Source organism: Centroberyx affinis, unplaced genomic scaffold (genome assembly GCF_046629955.1).
Source record: "Centroberyx affinis isolate AG114_WGS23_722 - 3 ecotype Tasmania unplaced genomic scaffold, CSIRO-AGI_Caff_v1 ptg003063l_1, whole genome shotgun sequence".
Classification (NCBI taxonomy): domain Eukaryota; kingdom Metazoa; phylum Chordata; class Actinopteri; order Beryciformes; family Berycidae; genus Centroberyx; species Centroberyx affinis.
The window spans coordinates 12,348-32,097 of record NW_027281148.1 but is presented as its reverse complement, the minus strand read 5'-3'; the positions used below and the strand labels follow the sequence as shown (position 1 = coordinate 32,097).

Here is a 19,750-nt window from a genome sequence, read left to right as displayed (position 1 = left end):
TAAAGAAATCCCACAAATAGAGCAGAAGAACCTTTTTGCAGGTGTAATAAACAGAAAGGAAAGAGAATATGGATGATATGCTGAGTGCTCCAGTTACTTCCGACAAGCTGGAAAGAGCATAGCCAAAAAAAAAAAAAAAAAAGAAGATCAGATTTGTTATATTATGTTGAAACATCATAGAGACAAGGGATTCAATTTGATTTCAAACAGCCTTGGATGAGCGGAAACTACCTGTCAGACACACAGAGACAATGGAAAAACCTATCAGGAGGCCAGAAAAAAGACTCAACTATAAGCTCATTATTAATTGTCACTGAATAGCTCTTACACTTCATTTATGTAAAGTCATGGAACATGAGTATAGAGGGCAAAACATACATGATGTTGAAACCGTGCAAGATATAATGTGGGAGGAAGGCTCTTGATCAAGTTGGATACGATGGGAATTTGTGGGAGGGGTTTGAACTGGATTAAAGACTTTCTTTCTGGTAGAACAATGGGCCAACAAGTGATGACAGGAGTAGATGTAATAAGTATGTAGTGGAAAATGGGACATTGCAAGGTAATGTGATTAGTCCTTGTTGTTTTCCATTACTTTAAATTATATTTTTGATCAAGTCTGGGCAGACAGGAGAACCATCTTTACAGATGATGGAGCTTTGTGGAATTAAACGAATATACAATATGTTGTTAAGAAGATATAAGAAGGGATAAAGGAGGAGGAGCAATGGGCACATCTTTATGGAGTGTAGTATTTTTTCCCCCTACTCAAATATTTGTCAGTATTTATTGTATGACCTAGTTTATATGGACTCAACATGAATTGGTATTGGTGAGAATTTTTTGGGTTCTTGCTCTTGTCAGGGAAATCAAGCCGCACAAGTCGCTGGCTAAGTAAACCCAATTGAGAAAAGAGATGGATGTGGCAATTCAACCAAATGAAGCAAAAGGAAAATTAATTATTCAGATTCAGAAACCTTTATTGTCCGTCCCATGACAGAAAATCATCTTTGGCAAGGGCTAAAAACACATGAAACACAAGCTTACATAAAACATAAGCTTACAAAGAAACAACTAAGAACAATCAACAATAGACACAGTTACGAGCAGGTGTGAAAAAATGTAAAAGTGCAGTGTTACACAGTCTATTCCTAATTTGAAATGGTTATTGCATCAGGATATAACATCTGATTATACTGGAAAGCAATGCAGACATGAAAAGAACATACAGTATGGACAAGAGGAAGAAGAGAAGGGTGTGTGAAATACAGGTAAACACAGGAAGATGTAGAGAGGTCATTACTACAGGGTTAAGGCTGGGGCATAGTAGTAGACTAAAGAAGACATTACTGATTATTGGGAAAGACATTAGCCTATAGATTTATATGAATTCTGCCGTGAGGAAGAATCAGTTGAACGTAGTATTATCAAAAGCAAGACATAAAGAAAGAGACAGATTTACAGCAGTGTTGAGAGGATGTGGTGTTAAGGAATAACACCCTGATGAAGACATGCAGGTGAAGCAATACAAATGTGTAAGATATTATCTAACCTTTCGCCGAAGCAGCAGGTGGCGGTAATGCGCTTTCATATTGGAAACCAGCCGCAGTTAAGGAGAAGAAGAAGAAGAAGCAGTCTACGCAGGTGTTTACGTTTTCCCACTTCCGTAGCTGGCTGAAAGGGAATAACGTTGGCAGTGTATACGTTGAATTGCGAATTTGAGAAGACATCTCTCGGTCATGTTTCTTGTTTTTTTACTTTAGTGTTAGAGTTACATGACAGTTTCAGAGTATTAAAACCGTTTGGTGTTCACTGTTCGCGCTGTATCGCGAGTTTCCTTCGTCCTTCTTTGCAGGCTACGTTAAGCTAAAGCTAGCTGCCGTCTGTCATCCACACAGTGGTGTCTGGTGTGTTAGCAACGGTTCGCCAGTTGACAATAAGTTATACATTATTGGTCGATACGTACATTGGCTAGGGTTAACTTAGATATCAAGCTAGGTAGTCATGGCAACTAGGCGTCTGACCGATGCCTTCTTGTTAATGCGGAACAATGCAATCCAAAACCGGCAGATATTGGCTGAGCAAGTGAGTACTTACGACCCCCGTCGTACTCTGAGTACACGTAGCAATGCTGCGGTGAGTTGTCTGGATCGTTTTGACATTTTATTGTGTGTGTTTTGATATAGCCAGCCAGTCACTGCGCTGTCTTAGCTAGCTTGAAGTGTGTGCTAGTAAACACGTTAATTATTAGTGGCGATTTTTACGTCGTTAGTGTTGCTGTGCCATGTAACTTCACCCAAGGGCGTAGGACCAATTGATTGTGATTATTACTGTGTGTGTGTGTGTGTGTGTGTGTGTGTGTAGTTGGGGGGGGTGGGGGGGCATATTTTTCTGTTAGTGATGAATCAGCACGAAGAAGCCACCAAAAATGTCATCAATGGAAATATAAAAAAAAAAAAAAAAGCAAAATATTACTTTCAGCTACTAATTCCCTAAGCCACAAATTAAACTGTGTGTGTGTGTGTGTGTGTGTGAGAAATAGGTGGCGGATGGGGGGGGGGGGGGTCAATTTGAAAGTGAAAGCATGGTTCCTACGTCCTTGATGGTACTTAGGTTAACACATCAATTTAGCATCAACTTTGCTGGCAGAACTACATTATGGTTTGATCTAGGTTGTGCCATTGTGGCAGTGACCTCCTAAAATGGATTGTCCCACTAGATTGATACAATGACCAATTTTCAGGTTGTGCCCATAAAAATGTAAGGAAAAACAACACAGAAAAACATTTCCACCGTGCAGGTGCAAGTAACAATTGGAGTCAAGACAAACTTCTTTTCAGGCTTACTCTATAGAAAAGTGGATGTCACTGCAGTATATCTTTCAGAAAAATACTGGAGTATTCCTTAAGTTGGGCTTGTCACTAGTCAAACCTTAGGTCAGAAAAAAATTGAAAGCTCCTCATTGCTCTTGGGTGGAACCAGTAGATCCCAAAAATCCAAAACAGTCTAATTTTGCATAACTCATTAATTTTGCTGTGAAAAAAATGTTAATCAGTTTTCCCTGCACACGATTCACATCGTTAAAGGAATAGTTGAAAATTCTGTCATTGTCGTCTACTCACCCCGTCGGTCGAAACTCCATTCAGGTTTGTACGACCACCAAACACACAGCGAGTTAGCAACAACAATTGAGGTGAATGCAGCCTCCTTGTTTAGAATCCCTAAAGAGGTTTAAAAATGACCATCATTTGTAGCCCAATGATTGAACTGTGAGTCCTTAAAACATCTTGTATATTTGGCTCACTGACAGTTCCTTGTTTTTGAAAGCGTGAGTGGTTGTGCGCCTTGTTGCACACCTGTGTAGCACTCTGCCAGAAGTGTCTGCGCTTCACACCTCCAAGAGGAGGGAGGAGGCAGTGCACGCAGCACAGCAAGCAAGCAGCTGTAGGGTGCGTGTGAGCATTTACACACACTACACTGTGAACATTTTAACCAATAAATCACTCACCCAGCAAGATTCCTTTCCTCCAGCCAGTGGGCCCAAAGACAGAGGAAGAGTAAACATGCCAGGATATCTTAGCGGATGCGTCTCCAGAATTTGGTCCATGAGCAAAAAAACTGATGAATTTCAGCTGCTGGCCTGGACAAACAATCACTTCTTAGGAGAAGTGATCGTTTGACCATTTATTATCACACTATTGATTATTACCCTAGTGGTTTTTGCAGAACTCCATCGCATCTCCAGCATTTTGTATGCGCTGCTGAGTAGGCCATGGGCTGTTAATGGCCTTCTAACATGGAACTCCATGACACTAGGATGAAGAAAAGGGCAGGAAGGATTGACACAGATCCTGGCCACTCAGGCATCCTTTTTTTTTTTTTTTTTTAAGTCTTAACAGTATAATTAAGACCAGTGCCACTTGTCACCTCAAAGGCTTTTTTCCCATAGCTTACACTCTCTTTGACCAGCTCTCATTGAACTCAACTCCTTCAAAGCCCCACAATCGGGGTTCCTCCTCACCAAGCAATACAACCGTCTGTAAACCTTACTGCTGTTAATATTCATTACCATCCGTTTTATTACCCAAGTGCTATTTGCACAATCCTGCACCACCAACACATGTCAGCCTCAGGAATCTATGTTCTCCAGCACTCATACTTTATTTCATACATCTCATTCTTTTCAATATAACCACCTTACGGTACACCAGACAAACCCATGACTGGACACTTACATGTCTCTTCATCCACAACCATACTGTATGCTATGCCATGCCAGCCGTGCAATGGTTGACTATTGGATGTCAAATGTTTATGTGGAAAGTGATAGTAGTAGTATAGTCTACTGTCTTGTTTGTCTTACAGTGTTGGGTCCTGTTGTCCTTGTACCACGTTTTGTCTGTATTTGTTGTTAAATTCTGTAAAATGTAATGTCTCTGCTTCAGGATCACCAATATGATGCCTGTACAGTAATTGGTAATTTGGTGATTAAAGTTATTCTGAATAGGGCTGGGCGATATGGACCAAAAATCATATCTCGGTATTTTTAGGCTGAATGGCGATACACAATATATATCTCTGTATTTTCTACGAAGTGGGCTAAATGTTCAGTTGTAAGTAGGGCTGGGTGATATGGACAAAATCAAATATCATGATATTTTTTACCAAATACCTCAATATCGATATTGCGCCAGTATTGTAGGGATGACTATTGGTGCTTTCACAAAATATTTACACAATGAGATTTTTGATAAATAATCATCAGTAATGTGGATATAATGACTAAGTGGGTAGAGGCAAATAATAGAACAGCTAGAACAGTCTGGTAAGTTCAGAAAATGACATCACTTTACTGTAATGCAGCCTTTAAAACCAGGAAAAGACAACACTTATGCCATATCACAATATTACGATATCCAAAATCTAAGACGATATCTAGTCTCATATCACGATATCGATATAATATCGCTATATTGCCCAGCCCTAATTCTGAATTGGGAATGAAGGAGTTTTCCTTAGAGTGAGTGATAGTTACCATAATAATTAAGAACAATTTTCATATCGAAAATTCACACTTGCTTTATCGTTTTCAGTCACATCAGCATGCGGTCAATCGATTACAGTAAAACTAACAAAATGAAACGATGAGTTTCACTGGAAAGCTGGTGCATTTTTTCATTCTTCATTTGCATAGTACAGATGTACTATGTACAGACATAATAATTTTAGCTGAAATTAAAAGGCTTCAATTTCATTTAATTTTGTCCCCTTCTCTAATTATGACACCCTCGCGTATCCAAAACACAGGCTCAAATATGTGCGCATTGTCAAAAACAGCAGTGACTCAACTAAAATTATTTTGTGTGGCATTACAAGAAGAACATTGTTTACTGAAGCTATTGTATACCCAGGTTTTGTTATAGACTTTGCCACAAGGCAATGGCACCATTGTCAATCAAAATGAGACACATGATCAGAGAGCCATGTTGATGCAAAACAAGACTGAGATAAGCAAGGCACAGCTGTAAGGGCTTCAACGACCACTAGATTATCAAAGTTTATCAAAGAATCTTATAGAAATGCATGATTAGTCCATTTTCAGTACACTTCCACCTCTCACTAACTTTAAATTGTCTCATTCCCCTTTAAAGACGTTTTTGCTGTTTGTTATTGTAACTCAGTCACCCCAGGCTATCTTTAGGCTCAGCTATTTCTGTTCTGTCTCCTATCTGTGCTTGTCTTATATGTATTTGTTTGCTTAGGCTGAATTATTTTGTTACTTGTTTGCGGATAAGTGTGCTTTATTTGTGCATTTACACGCAAGTTTTACAGTTGTGTTTAATAAACTTAGCAGGACAAAGGTTAACAAAATGAAAATGGCTAGAATTCACTTATACAGCGTGATCTTAAATCAGACATCTCTATCATTTAACTATAATCACTCTAATTTTAAATTCATTTATTATTATTAACTTAACTTTAATTGATGATGAGAGTGCATGCACAAATCCTTTAAAGCTGATTACTACTCATTTTCTGGGGCTCACTTTCTATTACTTCTGTCCTTCTCCTTTTCCTTGTTCCCTCTTGGATGGGACCGCACTGCTATCTGCCAATCATTAGGAGCTTGATGAGGTACTGTTATTTCCCCTTGTAGTAGATGTGCTTTAGAATTTCTCTCACAAAATAGAACATCAAATCTATGATGGCCTGCTGTTAGATAAAATGTTTCTAATTTCTTTTTTTTTTTTCTTTTTTTTGTTAAAGTTGGCTGATGACCGAATGGCCCTGGTGTCAGGAATCAGTCTGGATCCTGAAGCTGCCATTGGAGTCACCAAAAAGCTGCCACCCAAATGGGTAGATGGGGTCGATGAGGTAAAAGCTTGGAATGGGACCTGAAATGGTCATCAATTTGCAGATCCAACTGTGTGCATTGTAAACTATAAAAATATGTTGGTGAAGAACAAATGCAGTGGATAAATTATATTTATCCAGTAGAATTCTTTGGTCATTCATGCACCATAGGTTTTCATCTGATGGGAACATCTTAGCCTAACTTAAAACACCTGTATCTATCTGGAATCCTCCGCTCCAGGAAGCTGTTTGCTCTTACATCTGGAGAAAGGTGCAAGTATTAAGAGTGTGCAGTAACAAATTTCCATTAGCATTAACTAGTAAGCATTGCCTTTCAGATCCAGTATGAAATCACACGGGTTCGGCAGAAGATGAAGGAACTGGCTTCACTTCATGACAAGCATATGAATCGTCCCACACTGGATGACAGTAGTGAGGAAGAGCATGCCATAGAAATCACTACTCAGGAGATTACACAGGTAGAGTAACTGAAGCAGTAGCATAACCTGAATCTGAATTGATGACATATTCTTGATAACCATTTGCCACATAGTTATTTCTACTAGATTATAATATCCTGGATTTGGTATTTATATTCTAACTGTAGATTTGCACCTTAAAAGGATGTGAGCAGATATGTACATGTCTGATTCTATCTTATATTGAGAAGAAATGAATGTTTTGGTTCTTGTCTAATTCTCAATTTTTTTGTTCATTGTAGATGTTCCATCGATGTCAGCGAGCTGTGACAGGTTTGCAGTCTCGCTGTGGCCATTGCACTGAGCAGGAAGAGAGGCTGTTGAGGAACGTGGTCTCCTCTCTGGCACAGAGCCTGCAGGAGCTCTCCACCAATTTCAGACATACACAGTCCAGCTACCTAAAACGTAAGAACTGCAGGGCTATAAAGGGAGGTGATCCAAGCGGCTGAATTCATTTATCTGGCTGGGTGATATTCCATGAAATTCCATGAATTCTGCTTAGTACTGAGCCATGAAGGAGACATAATTAATATTTTAAAATGCACAATAATTTGTCAAAATAAGACCTTTCACATAAATTGCTGAAGCCAACAGTTGATAGACTGATAGACAGTTGATAGAAGAGACAAAAACGAATCTAATCTTTTATTGTTGCAGAAAACTATATATAGTTTTTGAGGTGCTATTGGTTTTGTATAAATACTTTTGGATTGAAACATGTACTTAAAGAGTTATGATTGTTGTGTTAATAATTCTAAACCTATTTCTCAGCCTGCTTCTCTCCCTCTAACATGAAATGAGGAGGAGTAAAGTTTGCAATTGTACTTATTTCTGCTTTATTAGACAGTTACATGCAGTTGTACTTCTACTTCTCTATAGTTTCATTACGCTTACTCATTAACCTCTTTTGAGAGAGATGGGCTAAACGTCTCGTGTGGTGTTATGACAGCTGGCTAGAGGAAAAGTATTGCATTCCATTCTCCAAGAAATTCAGGGTTTGTCCCTTGATGCCCTGCGCTCATGTAGGGAGAGAACAGGAGGAGGAATGTGCCGATTGAATCTCATGATGTTCACATGTTGAATCAAAAGAATTCAAGATTGTTTCATTTTAAAATCCTAAACTTTCCTTTCTTCCTCTCACCACTCTCATATATTTGTACCATCATCAACACAGAGTAAAATATCTCTTTTGCCCTCCTGTCATTATGCGTTATGCGTTTCCATGTTATATAGCATCATGTCGTCGCTTTATTTTCCAGGTATGAAGAATCGTGAGGAAAGATCAAAGCACTTTTTTGACTCTGGACCACTAATGGAAGAGGACGAAGATTTAGCTCTATATGACAGGGTGAGTAGCATTTAAAAGTACTTCAGGAGTCACACAGACCTGGGGCCTTATTTGGCTCTAACTGATGAAGTTAGCCTGTGAACGTTGTACTTTTATCTAAGAGTTCTGAGCGAATGCAAGGCACAACTGGAGTCTACAATGCCAGTTGCTCCTTTAAGCACATGCTTTTTGATGTGGGTTGCAGTGAGAATTTAAAATTTAGCTTCTCAAATATGTATGATTTCATGTCACTTCTTGTCACTTTTCTTGTCACTTGTCACAAAATCACACTACAAGACCAGAAACTGCATCAAAGAGTGTGTGTTTGATAAAATTGGTATCTAAAAGTGTTGTCATCCCCTCTCTCCCATCTTTACTGTCACACTCCAATCAAATTCAATACAAATATTAGAAGAGATAAGTCTGCACTTTTAAACCATACTTTTACAAGTATGGTTTGACCATTTTTAATTGTATTTCTTTCTCTCAAAAATATTGAGTCTAAAAAACAGCCATGGAAGCATTTTAATTGGAAGATTTTGAAAACTTAGAAGGCATTGGCGCTGGATGTGCTAAAATTAGAATTATATTTATTTTAATAATTTCTTAAGAAATCAACATGGCAGGGCTCTTCATGCTGAGCCATTTCACAACCATGACAACAGTACATGTGGATAAAACGCGCTGAAGAAGTTATAATTGACTCTATTTAAAGGTAACACTGGTATGCACATTGAGTGGCATAATGGTTTAAGCAGCATTACAACAAAATCTTCTGCATACATAAACATTCGATCACATTAAGACTGACCTTAGTTTGAACTTTAGTCTTGCATTTCTGAATTGTATTGAATCTTTCAGTATTGATAGTTTGTGCTCAGCGGTGCTACACAGGACACAACTGCTCAGCTACACCCGTGTGTGTTTGTTAACAAGTCAGCAGGCATGGCTGACTGCTGAAGAATGTTGGTCATGCATATTTCATCAACAGAAGATTTATAATAATAATGTGGACTTGTGTTATAGTTTGCCAACCAACGCTAACTTCAATGCAATCTCATCGGAATAATCATTTTTTTCATTTTCTAATTTGATCCTCTTCTGTCTCCTCTTCCAGGGCTTCACAGATGACCAGCTGATGCTGGTGGAGCAGAACACAGTTATGGTTGAGGAACGAGAGAGGGAGATCCGGCAGATAGTACAGTCCATCTCAGATCTCAATGAGATTTTTCGGGACTTGGCTGGAATGGTGGTTGAACAGGTATTTGAAGCAATCCTGATATTTTACCACTCAGTATTCAGCAGTGGACTTTGATGTAACATACACACCTGTGCAGTAGCTAAAAAAAATGATTCCCCACCCTTGACTGTATTTATAAATAATTGTATATTATTTAAGATCTATACAAAGGCATTTACTTATACACAGGATGCATAACTGCTCCTTGTGCTGTTAAACTAGCAGGAAGGCCTGGTAGAAACCTAACTGTGATGGTAGAGGGAAGGGGGTGAAACCTACAGATCGGCCCACACTTGGTCCACACCATTTCACCACATGCTTTCCTGACTCTGCATTAATCTGCTTCCTGCTTCCTTTTACATTCAGGAGGCATAAGGGCAGAAATCAGCTCATATCTAAAGCTCATATGTTTACCTTTATTTAAACTTATTAGAATTCTTACTTTACTGTGCCATGATCTGGGGATATTTTTCTGACAAGATGATAATCATAAGATTTCATAGAAATGCCTTTCCCTATCAGTGTACATCCTCTCCAAGTGATTTTATTGGTCATACTCTGCTGCTTTCCGACGCTCATTCCTCTCCTTGGTGAAGAGGGATTTGTGAAGTCTAAAGGACCCTTTTGTAAACTGTTGTTTCATGTAGTACTTTCTTTTTCATTTCTCCCTGACATTCTCTGCCCTCCTCAATGCTCAAATGATTCTTCACATCTTGTAGTGCGCTGATACATTTCTCATCTTCTGATGCCCTGTGATGCCCTGTCATTCCTCCATGGCTTTTTGAGTGCCTCCTTCTGCATTAGTAATTTCATTTTTTGTTGCAGTGTTTGAGCCAGCTTGTGTAAATCAAGCTGCCTGTTATATACTCACAAAAGTTGTTTAATTACTTAAACATTGTTACACTAAGATGATATGAAAACATTTTTTAGGGGTATTACAGTTGATGAAAAGAGTACACAGCTCACAGCTGTTCACAGCTCTTGTCTTGACTTTTAGAAGGATTTCAAAATACAATTAATTAAAAGATTTCTGTGTATTTTTTCTACTTTGTGTGTTATAAATAACCTCCAAAAATTTTGAATGCAAAATATCTTCAGCTAATGCTAAACTTCGTTGTTCCTCTCTAAGGGCACGGTGCTTGACAGAATTGACTTCAACGTGGAGCAGGCGTGCGTTAAAACAGAAGACGGATTAAAACAGTTACAAAAGGTAAAACAAATGCAAAATGCTGGTATCTAGATGTAATTGTGTATAACGCCCCAAAATTTGATTGTATATAACCTGTTGGTGCACACCCAAATTCTGCATTTCATACTTGTAAGTGGTTGTATTGGGCAGTAGCATCATTCTCCTCCTGAGTATCATCTTTAGATTGTGTTTCTCAGTGGTTTGGTAACTTGAACCATTTTTATGATCAGTTGCATCACATAAATATTCAGTACAGGTTGCTATTATTTATTTGAAGGTTTGAATATATTTAGAAACTTGTTACTGTAGATACTGCATAGAGGCTAATTATTAATGTTAACAAGGCCACTGACCACCAGGCAAAACAAAGTTAAGGAAACTTTCAGCAGGCTAATGACAGCATCTTGACATGTATTATTTCATTTTAAAGAGTATAACTTGTTTACCATATTGTTTACAAACGGTATCCACAAACCTTTCCAGCTTACCAAATACATTACAACTCAAATTGTTGCATACTGTTAATCCTTACATTGAGTGCTCAGCCTTGAATAGTTAAAATGAAATCCAGTGGAATACAATATTTGACATTCTTCTTATCTTCTTTACAGGCTGAACAGTATCAGAAGAAAAACAGAAAGATGCTGGTCATTTTGATCCTCTTCGTCATAGTCATTGTTCTAATACTTATTCTTTTTGGAACAAAGTTTTAATCATGCATTCCTCTGCTTTTGTTTTCTGTGTGGGTGTTTGTTGTGCATCTGTGTGGACTTGGATGAGAGTCTCAGCTCTACTCAAAACAATGCTGACTGCCTTTCATACCCACCAGGAAACGTCTGAAGAATTCCACATGGCTCTTTGAAGCTGCACTTTGGGTTTTGGAGACGTTCTGTGATTTATTTTAATGAGAGAAACAATCATCTGTATGAGCCCTGTCTATTCCCTCAAGTGACTTGCACACAAACCACCAAGACTCTGTGACAGACTTACCTTGAACCCGACAATGTTGACATACCTGCGTCTTAATAACTGCAAAAGAAAACACTTTCTTTCGCATTACAATGGACTACCGATGTTAAATTGTTAAAGCAGAGCATTTTTGCTTGAATCTTGAGCACGAATTGTGATATGTGTTGTGTGAAAATGCATTATGTCAGTCCCAATATCATTGCAAGTATTGTGTTTCTTTGAGGAAAGATGTGACAAGACAATGTTTGAGAATGAGAAATGTACATCTCATTTGTTCTACCACAAATTCATTTTCATCCTAATCTGCATTGGTGTTCTACTTCAATATTTCCCCTTTTAGGACTAAATGAAAATGTTTTGTATCAGGACAGCAACTGATTAGATTATTATAGCCATTCAGAACCAAAAATATTCCTTGTGATTAAGGACCACCAGTTCATCTCCTGATCTGAAATCATGCCCTTTTTACACCAACGGCACTTTTTCATTAAGTGCTCATTTTAAATCACTTGTTTGTTTTTGTTTTTCATGGTCCTCGCATAAAGTGCTACCTTTTTAACTCTTGCAGTTTGCACATATTGAAGCCTGAGGGGGTTTGTGTTATGGATGTAATACTACTGTCATCTGTATGATGAAAAGAATTATTTATTTTTTAATGACTTCAAATAATTCAGAGGTTCAGAAGTGTTCTGTCTTAGGCAGAATTGCTGTATATTGAGTAAAATGTATCTAGTCTAAACCCAACAGTTATTTTGTCCACTTCCACTGAGAAAAAAGTAATGTAGTCCAAAACAACCTACCATTTGAAGAGCCCGTTATCATGGACACATTATTTTACTTCAGTGTGTTGGAAATTCTTTACATGTTTGTGTTCTGTAATGACTGATGAGCTGAAATTATGACTTTATTTGACATATCTGTACTCAACTGTACACTTTATACACTTGTTAAATCATCATTGTCATTGATGTGAAGTTCTGTGTGAAAAATGGCTATGTCCCGGTGGTACTGTACTGAGGATTTGTTTGTTTTTCAAACAAAACGGGTGGGAGAGAGCAGATTTTTTTTTTTTTTAATAAACCTGGAACATGGTGTTTTGTGTCTTTTGAACTGCAGCACTTCTTGGTTAAATTGGGGCAGGGAGTGATCTCACCTTTGTAGCAAATGGTTTCACCTTCAGCTGTAATAACACATGCGGTTAGTTCAGCTCTCAGTAACATGCTAAGTCTGGAACAGAAGAAGCCTGTCTTCATCAGTGGACATGTTGAGCTCACCCACTGTTGCTGTGTTGACAGAGAGGAGAGGTCATGTGTCCGCCTGGCCCTGGAGGTGCATCTGACCTGACCCATCATATCTGTTGCATACCTCAGATGGCAAAAAACTGCATGTCTTACATGAATACCAATCATATTACCAAATAAGGTGACATAAGCATTCATTCAGTACTTTTATACTTGGAGGAATATGAGTAGAATGCAGCCACTTGACCATTACTGTTTTTTTTTATTTGATGTTTAGATGAAAAGGCTGGCCATATTACAAAGATTTGTATTTTTTGTTGATTTAAGAATTTAGGGCTGTTACCTTTGTCACTCTGGACAACAGCATCAGCTAAATGCCTAAACTGTAAGTGCCTAAATGAATATCCAATGTAAACCTACATTACAGCTGCAGTTGAGGCTGCTGTCCACTGGGACTACACGACTACATAGTCTGTATGCAGCAAGGAGGATTTATCGGATGCGACTGGAACAGAACCTTAATGTACACTTAACCCGGAAGAAGACTCCAATTTCAAATTAAAAGCCCCCATCTTAACACTGAATTAGAGGAGAAATTATATAGCCTATTTGTTTAAATTTAGAACTGTTTACACTGAAGTGGCAGGCTAAAACTATAAGTCTCAATAGGACCCACATTTGCAAGTGGCTAACTAATATAGAGGAACTAAAGCCAGAGAGGACAGAAAAAAGTTATGCCTATTTCAAAAAATAAAAAAATGAAAGCTTAAACTGTTTCCATCACCTACCTTGCTACGGCATATACATATTTTTTCCATTCCCAGAATATTTAGATGAAGTACTACTGAAGATAACGTTAGGAGTGATGTCCAAACGAAGCCAAATGAAGCTAAACCTAACTTGATCTGGAACGTAACCAACGGTTTGGCTGCTGCAAACCCGAGCTGCACACATGGAAGTATTGACAGTATAGCGCTTGGATACGATAAGTAAGTTAACTGGTTATAGCGTTAGTATTTTCACCATGGCTTGTAGTGGGGAGGAAGAGGACCTGTTTCCTGTTGATGACGGTCTGTTTGCCGACACATTTTCTGAAGATAATCTGTATAAATTCATCGGTCAGGAGCTGAAGATCAACCAGGTGTTCAGTGCCAACCTCGGCGTGGCTGCGCCTGTCTGGGACGCCGTAAGCTTACTTTAGCAAAAATGTTCATACTCCCTGTTCATTTATTTAAATATTGTACGCTGTTCTTTGAAAATGTGGGTTTTTGACGATTTTCTAACGATAACACGTGTGTGTGTGTGTGTGTGTGTGTGTGTGTGTGTGTGTGCGCGCACGCGCAGGCTTTACATCTGTGTCGTTATTTCGAGGAGCAGTCACTGGACTTGGGAGGAAAGCGCATCATAGAGCTTGGCGCTGGGACTGGTGTTGTTGGCATTTTGGCAGCGCGCCTAGGTATGTTGCTCTTTTTTTTAGGATTGTCTGTACATATGAGGAACGCATTCATATTTATGCCCATGTCACGAAAACCTGTTGGTATGTCTATCATGCCTAGACATGGGAAGTCCGCAGTGGTGGAAGAAGTATTCAGATCTTTGACTTAAGTAAAAGTAGAAATACCACAGTGTAAAAATACTTTGTTACAAGTAAAAGTCCTGCATTCAAAATGTTACTTAAGTCAAAGTACAAAAGAATTAGCATCAAAATATACTTAAAGTAGCAAAAGTAAAAGTAATCATTATGCAGAATGGCCCATTTCAGAATCATATATATCATGTTATTGGACTATAATTATTGATGCATAAATGTGTTCATCACTTTAATGTTGCAGCTGGTAAAGGTGGAGCTAATTTTAATTACTTTATATACTGCTAGGTAGCTTAACCTATAAAAATATATCAGAATTTATTAGTTGATTTATAATTTGTATTAATAATATAAATCTGCAAAGTAACTAGTAACTAAAGCTGTAAAATAAATGTAGTTGAGTAAAAAGTACAATATTTCCCTCTGAAATGTAGTGGAGTAGAAGTATAAAATAGCATAAAATGGAAATACTCAAGTAAAGTACAAGTACCTCTAAACTGTACTTAAGTACAGTACTTGAGTAAATGCACTTAGTTACATTCCACCACTGGAAGTCCGATTCTGTTTACTAAAACTCTGGGTCTCTTGGGCTGTCAGTCGTGAATGAGTTCATTTGAATTCACCCACACAAAATGAGAACATCAGCATCTCACCATTGACAGTATCAGTAGGCCTCATTTTAGAGCATAGATAGCTTTGATAATCAGAATAAAATGCATTATTTTTTAAACACTCTAATTTGCACTATGGGCCCATACAGTAGCTCCATCCACACTTCCAGTAATTTTCCACATTACCCTCCACCAGAGGCACTGCAAGCCATCAGCATTTCAGCTGAGCAGGGAGGCTGTTGCTCCTTCAGTGGCTGTGATATATAACCCTCTTGACTTTACCACGGCATCTACTATTGTCAGACAGTTGGCTTCAGCATTGTCATTTTAAACTGGAAAATTAAGTTTACAATGGTCACCTGAATAATGTGCATGGTGTATGTGTAGGCTATATCTATATCCATCTAGAAATACTTAAATATATATAAATATATATATATATATATATTTATAATATATTAAATATATATAAATACAAATATATATATATATATATATATACTTGACAATATTAATGAAATAACCTTGACCTATCTTGTTTCAGGAGCAGAAGTGACCCTTACAGACCTTCCTCTGGCCGTTCCACAGCTTGAGACCAACGTCTCTGCTAACATGCCGTCCAGCGGTTGGCCCTCCGTCCCGCCGGCCGTCCTCCCTCTGTCCTGGGGTCAGGACCAGCTCAGCTTCCCCTCAGACTGGGATCTGGTGCTGGGCGCGGACATCGTCTACCTCTCAGAGACTTACCCGCTTCTACTGGAGACGCTGGTTCATCTGTGCAAAAACGGCGCCGTGGTGTATCTTTCGTCCAAGATGCGAAGAGAGCATGGGACTCCCGGTTTCTATGAAGAGAGCCTGCCAAGTAGATTTCATGTGGAGCTCGCGCACCGTGACGCCAAGCAGAACATTAACATCTACAAGGCTTCACTGAGGAGAGAGCAGTGACAGCAGCGACAGCCTGCTTCACCTGGCTGCTGCGACTTGGATTCATTTTTGTAATCACAGATCACCAGCTGTGCCTCCGGTTCCTTAGGTGCCTTTTTTTTTTTTTTTTTTAAGAGAATTTACATAAGATGCAGTGAATGGATGCTGCAGAATACACAACTATAGGAGGCAACAGCTCAACGGTGTGTAATTTTTGTTTCATATATTTACATGGATATTATATGTTGACTGTCACTTGAAATCTTCAACATCCTCTGCCACTTGTAAAGAAGTTTTTTTTTGTAATAAATTTTCTAATGCGATTACAAGAGAAACAGTTTTTGATGTGACCTTTGTCTTGTATTCTGCTGATTTTACAGGTGTCTTCACCTGTTTAAATGTGTCTACAGTGTGGAAGACATATTGACTTGTAGATTTTTGTTGGCAATTTGTCCACCCAAAATTTGTTTTTTCTGCTTTATAAATGTATTTTTGCTCACCCTGTCTTACCTAAACAGGTTGTAAGTGGAGAATTGTAGCTGTTACTAGTGCAAATAACAAATCCCAATCTCCTCCATTTCAAAACAAAAATGATTGACACATTGAGGCTCCAGTAAACTATTACCCATAATCTGAGTCATAATCATCTAGAAAAAAAACATTGTATCTTAAATGCCGTTATTTTATCAGGCTAACATTGAAAATTTTGATTTAATGGCAATAAAATTGATGATTCAGACTGGGCATATCTCTTAGAGACTTTACACCAGCACCAAAGCACCTTTGTGGCCGATATCAGAAAACACTACTGTTCACTTCAGCCTTGGCTGTTGTTATGCACCACACACCTACAGACAGTTTGCATTAGCACAGAGCTACTTTGATAATAAAATCAACCAATCACTTCTGAAAGACTGTCATTTTGACAGGGCTTGTAACTCTTCTCAGTGAATTTCCTGAAAATGGGACACCTGTTCCTTCTGCACAGAGAAGTTTAATTCAAATATTTTCGGTCTTCCTTTGGTCTCTGCATCTCCACCTACTCACAAAACTGGCAATGGTCCTCTCTAGAGCCTGCTCCACCTCTGTTAAAACTCCTCATATTTCAGACCTTCACTGTTGATCCTTCTCTATTACCCTCCTGACTAACCCTCGTAAAACTGGCCTTACCTCACATTATCACCAACCTGCAGCCTCTCTGCCCTTCCTCCCTTCCTTCCTACACTTTCTCCTCGCTCTGGCCCGCTCTATACATTGTACACAAATGGTTGTTGAGTGACTGATCAGGCCCATTGTTTCTTCAACAACACTGCCGACAGCAGCAGTTGGCCTGATTGAGCGGAGTCAGACACATGTTTGGTTTCTCAAGAGACACTGAGCACATTACAAAGTGGTGCGAACAGAATTACCTTGAGATTAGTGTCAAGAAAATAAAGGACATGATCACAAGCTTTTAACTGAGATGGTACCAGCCCACTCTGATGAAAAGGTCCTTCATTGAGAGGGTGTCCTCTTTTAAACATCTTTGTGTTGAAGTTGATGTCAAACTAAACCTTGTAGCATCAAATCTTCATTTTCACTCAGACCTGATGTTGATCAGTTCATACTGTCGCTGTGATAAGTGTTCTCACTTTCTGGCTTGTATGTATTGTGTGTTTTGCTTGTGTGTATACAACACACACAAGCAAAACATCGGACATGTTGGAGGGTAGCAGAGCAGCCACCCTCTACATGGTGTATGCAATACAATTATTTTTATTAAAAAAATTAAAATACAAAACAATGATTGGGGAGTTTGATCATCGCGATAGAGATCATTCCATCCCCTGCAATTCTGTCAACATCAACAGATTGCTCTGCCTCCAGCCCACTGTCTGTGTACTTCATCCCCTCTCTCCTGCTGTCTGCTGATGTACAGAGTTTCTGTTCAGAAAAGGAAAGCCTGTTTGTTACGCTGGAGAGTTTCAAAGAAAGGGAGACGCCCCGTCCACTCCCCAGCTCTCCCTCTGCCACAATTCACCCGACAAAACAACAGATCCCTATCTACATGCAGAGTCTGCTGCCCACCAAGTCCAGCCCTCCCACCAGAAAGTGTCATGCAAAGTGCATATTATTTATTTCATTGATATTAATCATCATTTGGGAAAAGTTATGAAAAATGTATGTCGCTAGGAGGTGGTGATGCTGACTGACAGGATGTTGACTGGAGATTCTACTCCTGTCATCTTCTGCATGGACAAGAAAACATCCGGTTAAAAAACAGCCATTGTAATTTACAGTTTAAACATAATTTGTTTTCTTGAAAATGGTTTTATGTTCTTTGGTTATAATCTTGAATCTCAAAGTATTACAACAGTGTGTGCAGGTGCGTGAGCTGTTATTTATTTGGGTATTAAATATTGTACTCTCTAATTATCAGACTCTCCAATTATCAATCAATAAATTCTTGCCAAAAGGCCTTTGTCACCTGAAACAATTGTCTTGTCAATTGGTTTTTTTTTAACTGCTGTGTCACATTTGGCTTTTCTGCTGAAGATCTAAATCCATGTTCCAGTTTTATATATGGTGTGGTAAATTATGATTCCCATTCCGCCATCTGCATGGTTTTGTATGACCATAGAGGGAAATGAAGTAGCTACAAGACTAGTATTGATTGAAGAATTCCTCTGTGGCATTTTGACTGGGCAAGTTGGCTTTGGATGAGAGGAGGACGGCCTTACAGTGACAGGGGAGTGAGAGTACGTAGTGCAAGTGGAGTGGGAGGGGGACTGAAAAACATTGTCGTTTTAAAACAAGTTGTCCTGTTTGGACCACGCTAGACCTCATGAGACCTCATGAGCAGCAAGGACGATAACCTGAAAATAGCAATTGAAGGTATGTGTTATAAACATTGCATGCATGTATCTGTTTCTAAATTTGTATAGCAATATTTAGCAAAATGTATAACTAAGTTGAGTGTTAGTTGCTGGTGAAATATTTTAAAAAGTGTTTTCTATTTAGGGAATCTACAATGTACTCTTCCAGTCATTTTTGTCATTTATTTTTAATAAAATGCATAGAATAGCTAATAGAAAGACACAAAAAGCATGTACTCCTTTTTTCCGTCATGTTTCAGAACTGTGTGCCAGACCAAGTGATGGAGTTCTGGGCTGAGAATCAGGGTCAATCGCCTCTATATGCCAAATTTGGTACCGTTCCTGGACGAAACTGTTCACACGTGTGAGTTCAACATTATAAAATCTGTTTCAGTCAATATATTCTGTTTGTCTGCTAGGGCTGTTGGATGGTTGGCAACCTATTCATTAGATGTTTTTTCCATTTTGCTGTGCTTGAAAGGCAAAAAGCAGAAAGTTCTCACAAAAAGAGAACCATTTATCATGGAAAGATTTCCTAATAGCATATCTTTAAATAAACTGTGATGTGAAAGATAGCTTGGCTGAAATTGTATATTCCTATTTGACTATTTGATAAACATATTATTATCTTTCCGCCATTTTACCCACAGCTATCATGACAAACATCAGGCAGCACATTATCCATTATATGCTTATGAGCAGCAAGATCAAGGCAGGGAGTCCAGCTGCTGGACTGTACCACGATCCAGAACGGGAGGGGCTCTACAGGACTACACCAACTGGACGGACCCAGAACTAACAAACCCTACTTCTCACTTCCCTTTTATTCTGGACGGTCAAGCTCAACAGCCCCAGGACTATGGAGAATACCCACCTCAAGAAAACAGAGGAAGAGAGTGGCTGGCAGGAGGAGCTCACCGAGCAGCGAGGGAAAGTGAGAGAGGAATGCTGAGGGAGGGATGGCAGAGGAGGTGGG

The 19,750-nt window shown here is 38.8% G+C and overlaps 2 protein-coding genes across 5 annotated transcripts; both read left to right on the top strand.

Moving 5' to 3' along the window:
• The first annotated feature begins 1,677 nt into the window (after positions 1 to 1,677).
• stx16 (syntaxin 16) lies at positions 1,678 to 12,649 on the top strand. 4 transcript variants are annotated; one of them, XM_071537526.1, is made up of 9 exons: positions 1,678 to 2,085; positions 6,124 to 6,135; positions 6,268 to 6,375; positions 6,693 to 6,833; positions 7,076 to 7,238; positions 8,093 to 8,181; positions 9,278 to 9,421; positions 10,530 to 10,610; positions 11,201 to 12,649. In XM_071537526.1, exons 1-9 carry the CDS (start codon positions 2,005 to 2,007, stop codon positions 11,300 to 11,302), a joined length of 921 nt encoding a protein of 306 aa, XP_071393627.1. In that variant the 5' UTR covers positions 1,678 to 2,004; the 3' UTR covers positions 11,303 to 12,649. The 4 variants fall into 4 exon arrangements, with proteins under 4 accessions (XP_071393627.1, XP_071393625.1, XP_071393626.1 ...); XM_071537524.1 differs by having other exon boundaries at positions 1,678 to 2,136; XM_071537525.1 differs by lacking the exon at positions 6,124 to 6,135.
• A 1,151-nt stretch (positions 12,650 to 13,800) lies between these two features.
• LOC139659306 (EEF1A lysine methyltransferase 3-like) lies at positions 13,801 to 16,201 on the top strand. The gene is made up of 3 exons (XM_071537532.1): positions 13,801 to 13,985; positions 14,144 to 14,255; positions 15,543 to 16,201. Exons 1-3 carry the CDS (start codon positions 13,824 to 13,826, stop codon positions 15,938 to 15,940), a joined length of 672 nt encoding a protein of 223 aa, XP_071393633.1. The 5' UTR covers positions 13,801 to 13,823; the 3' UTR covers positions 15,941 to 16,201.
• Positions 16,202 to 19,750: the final 3,549 nt, after the last annotated feature.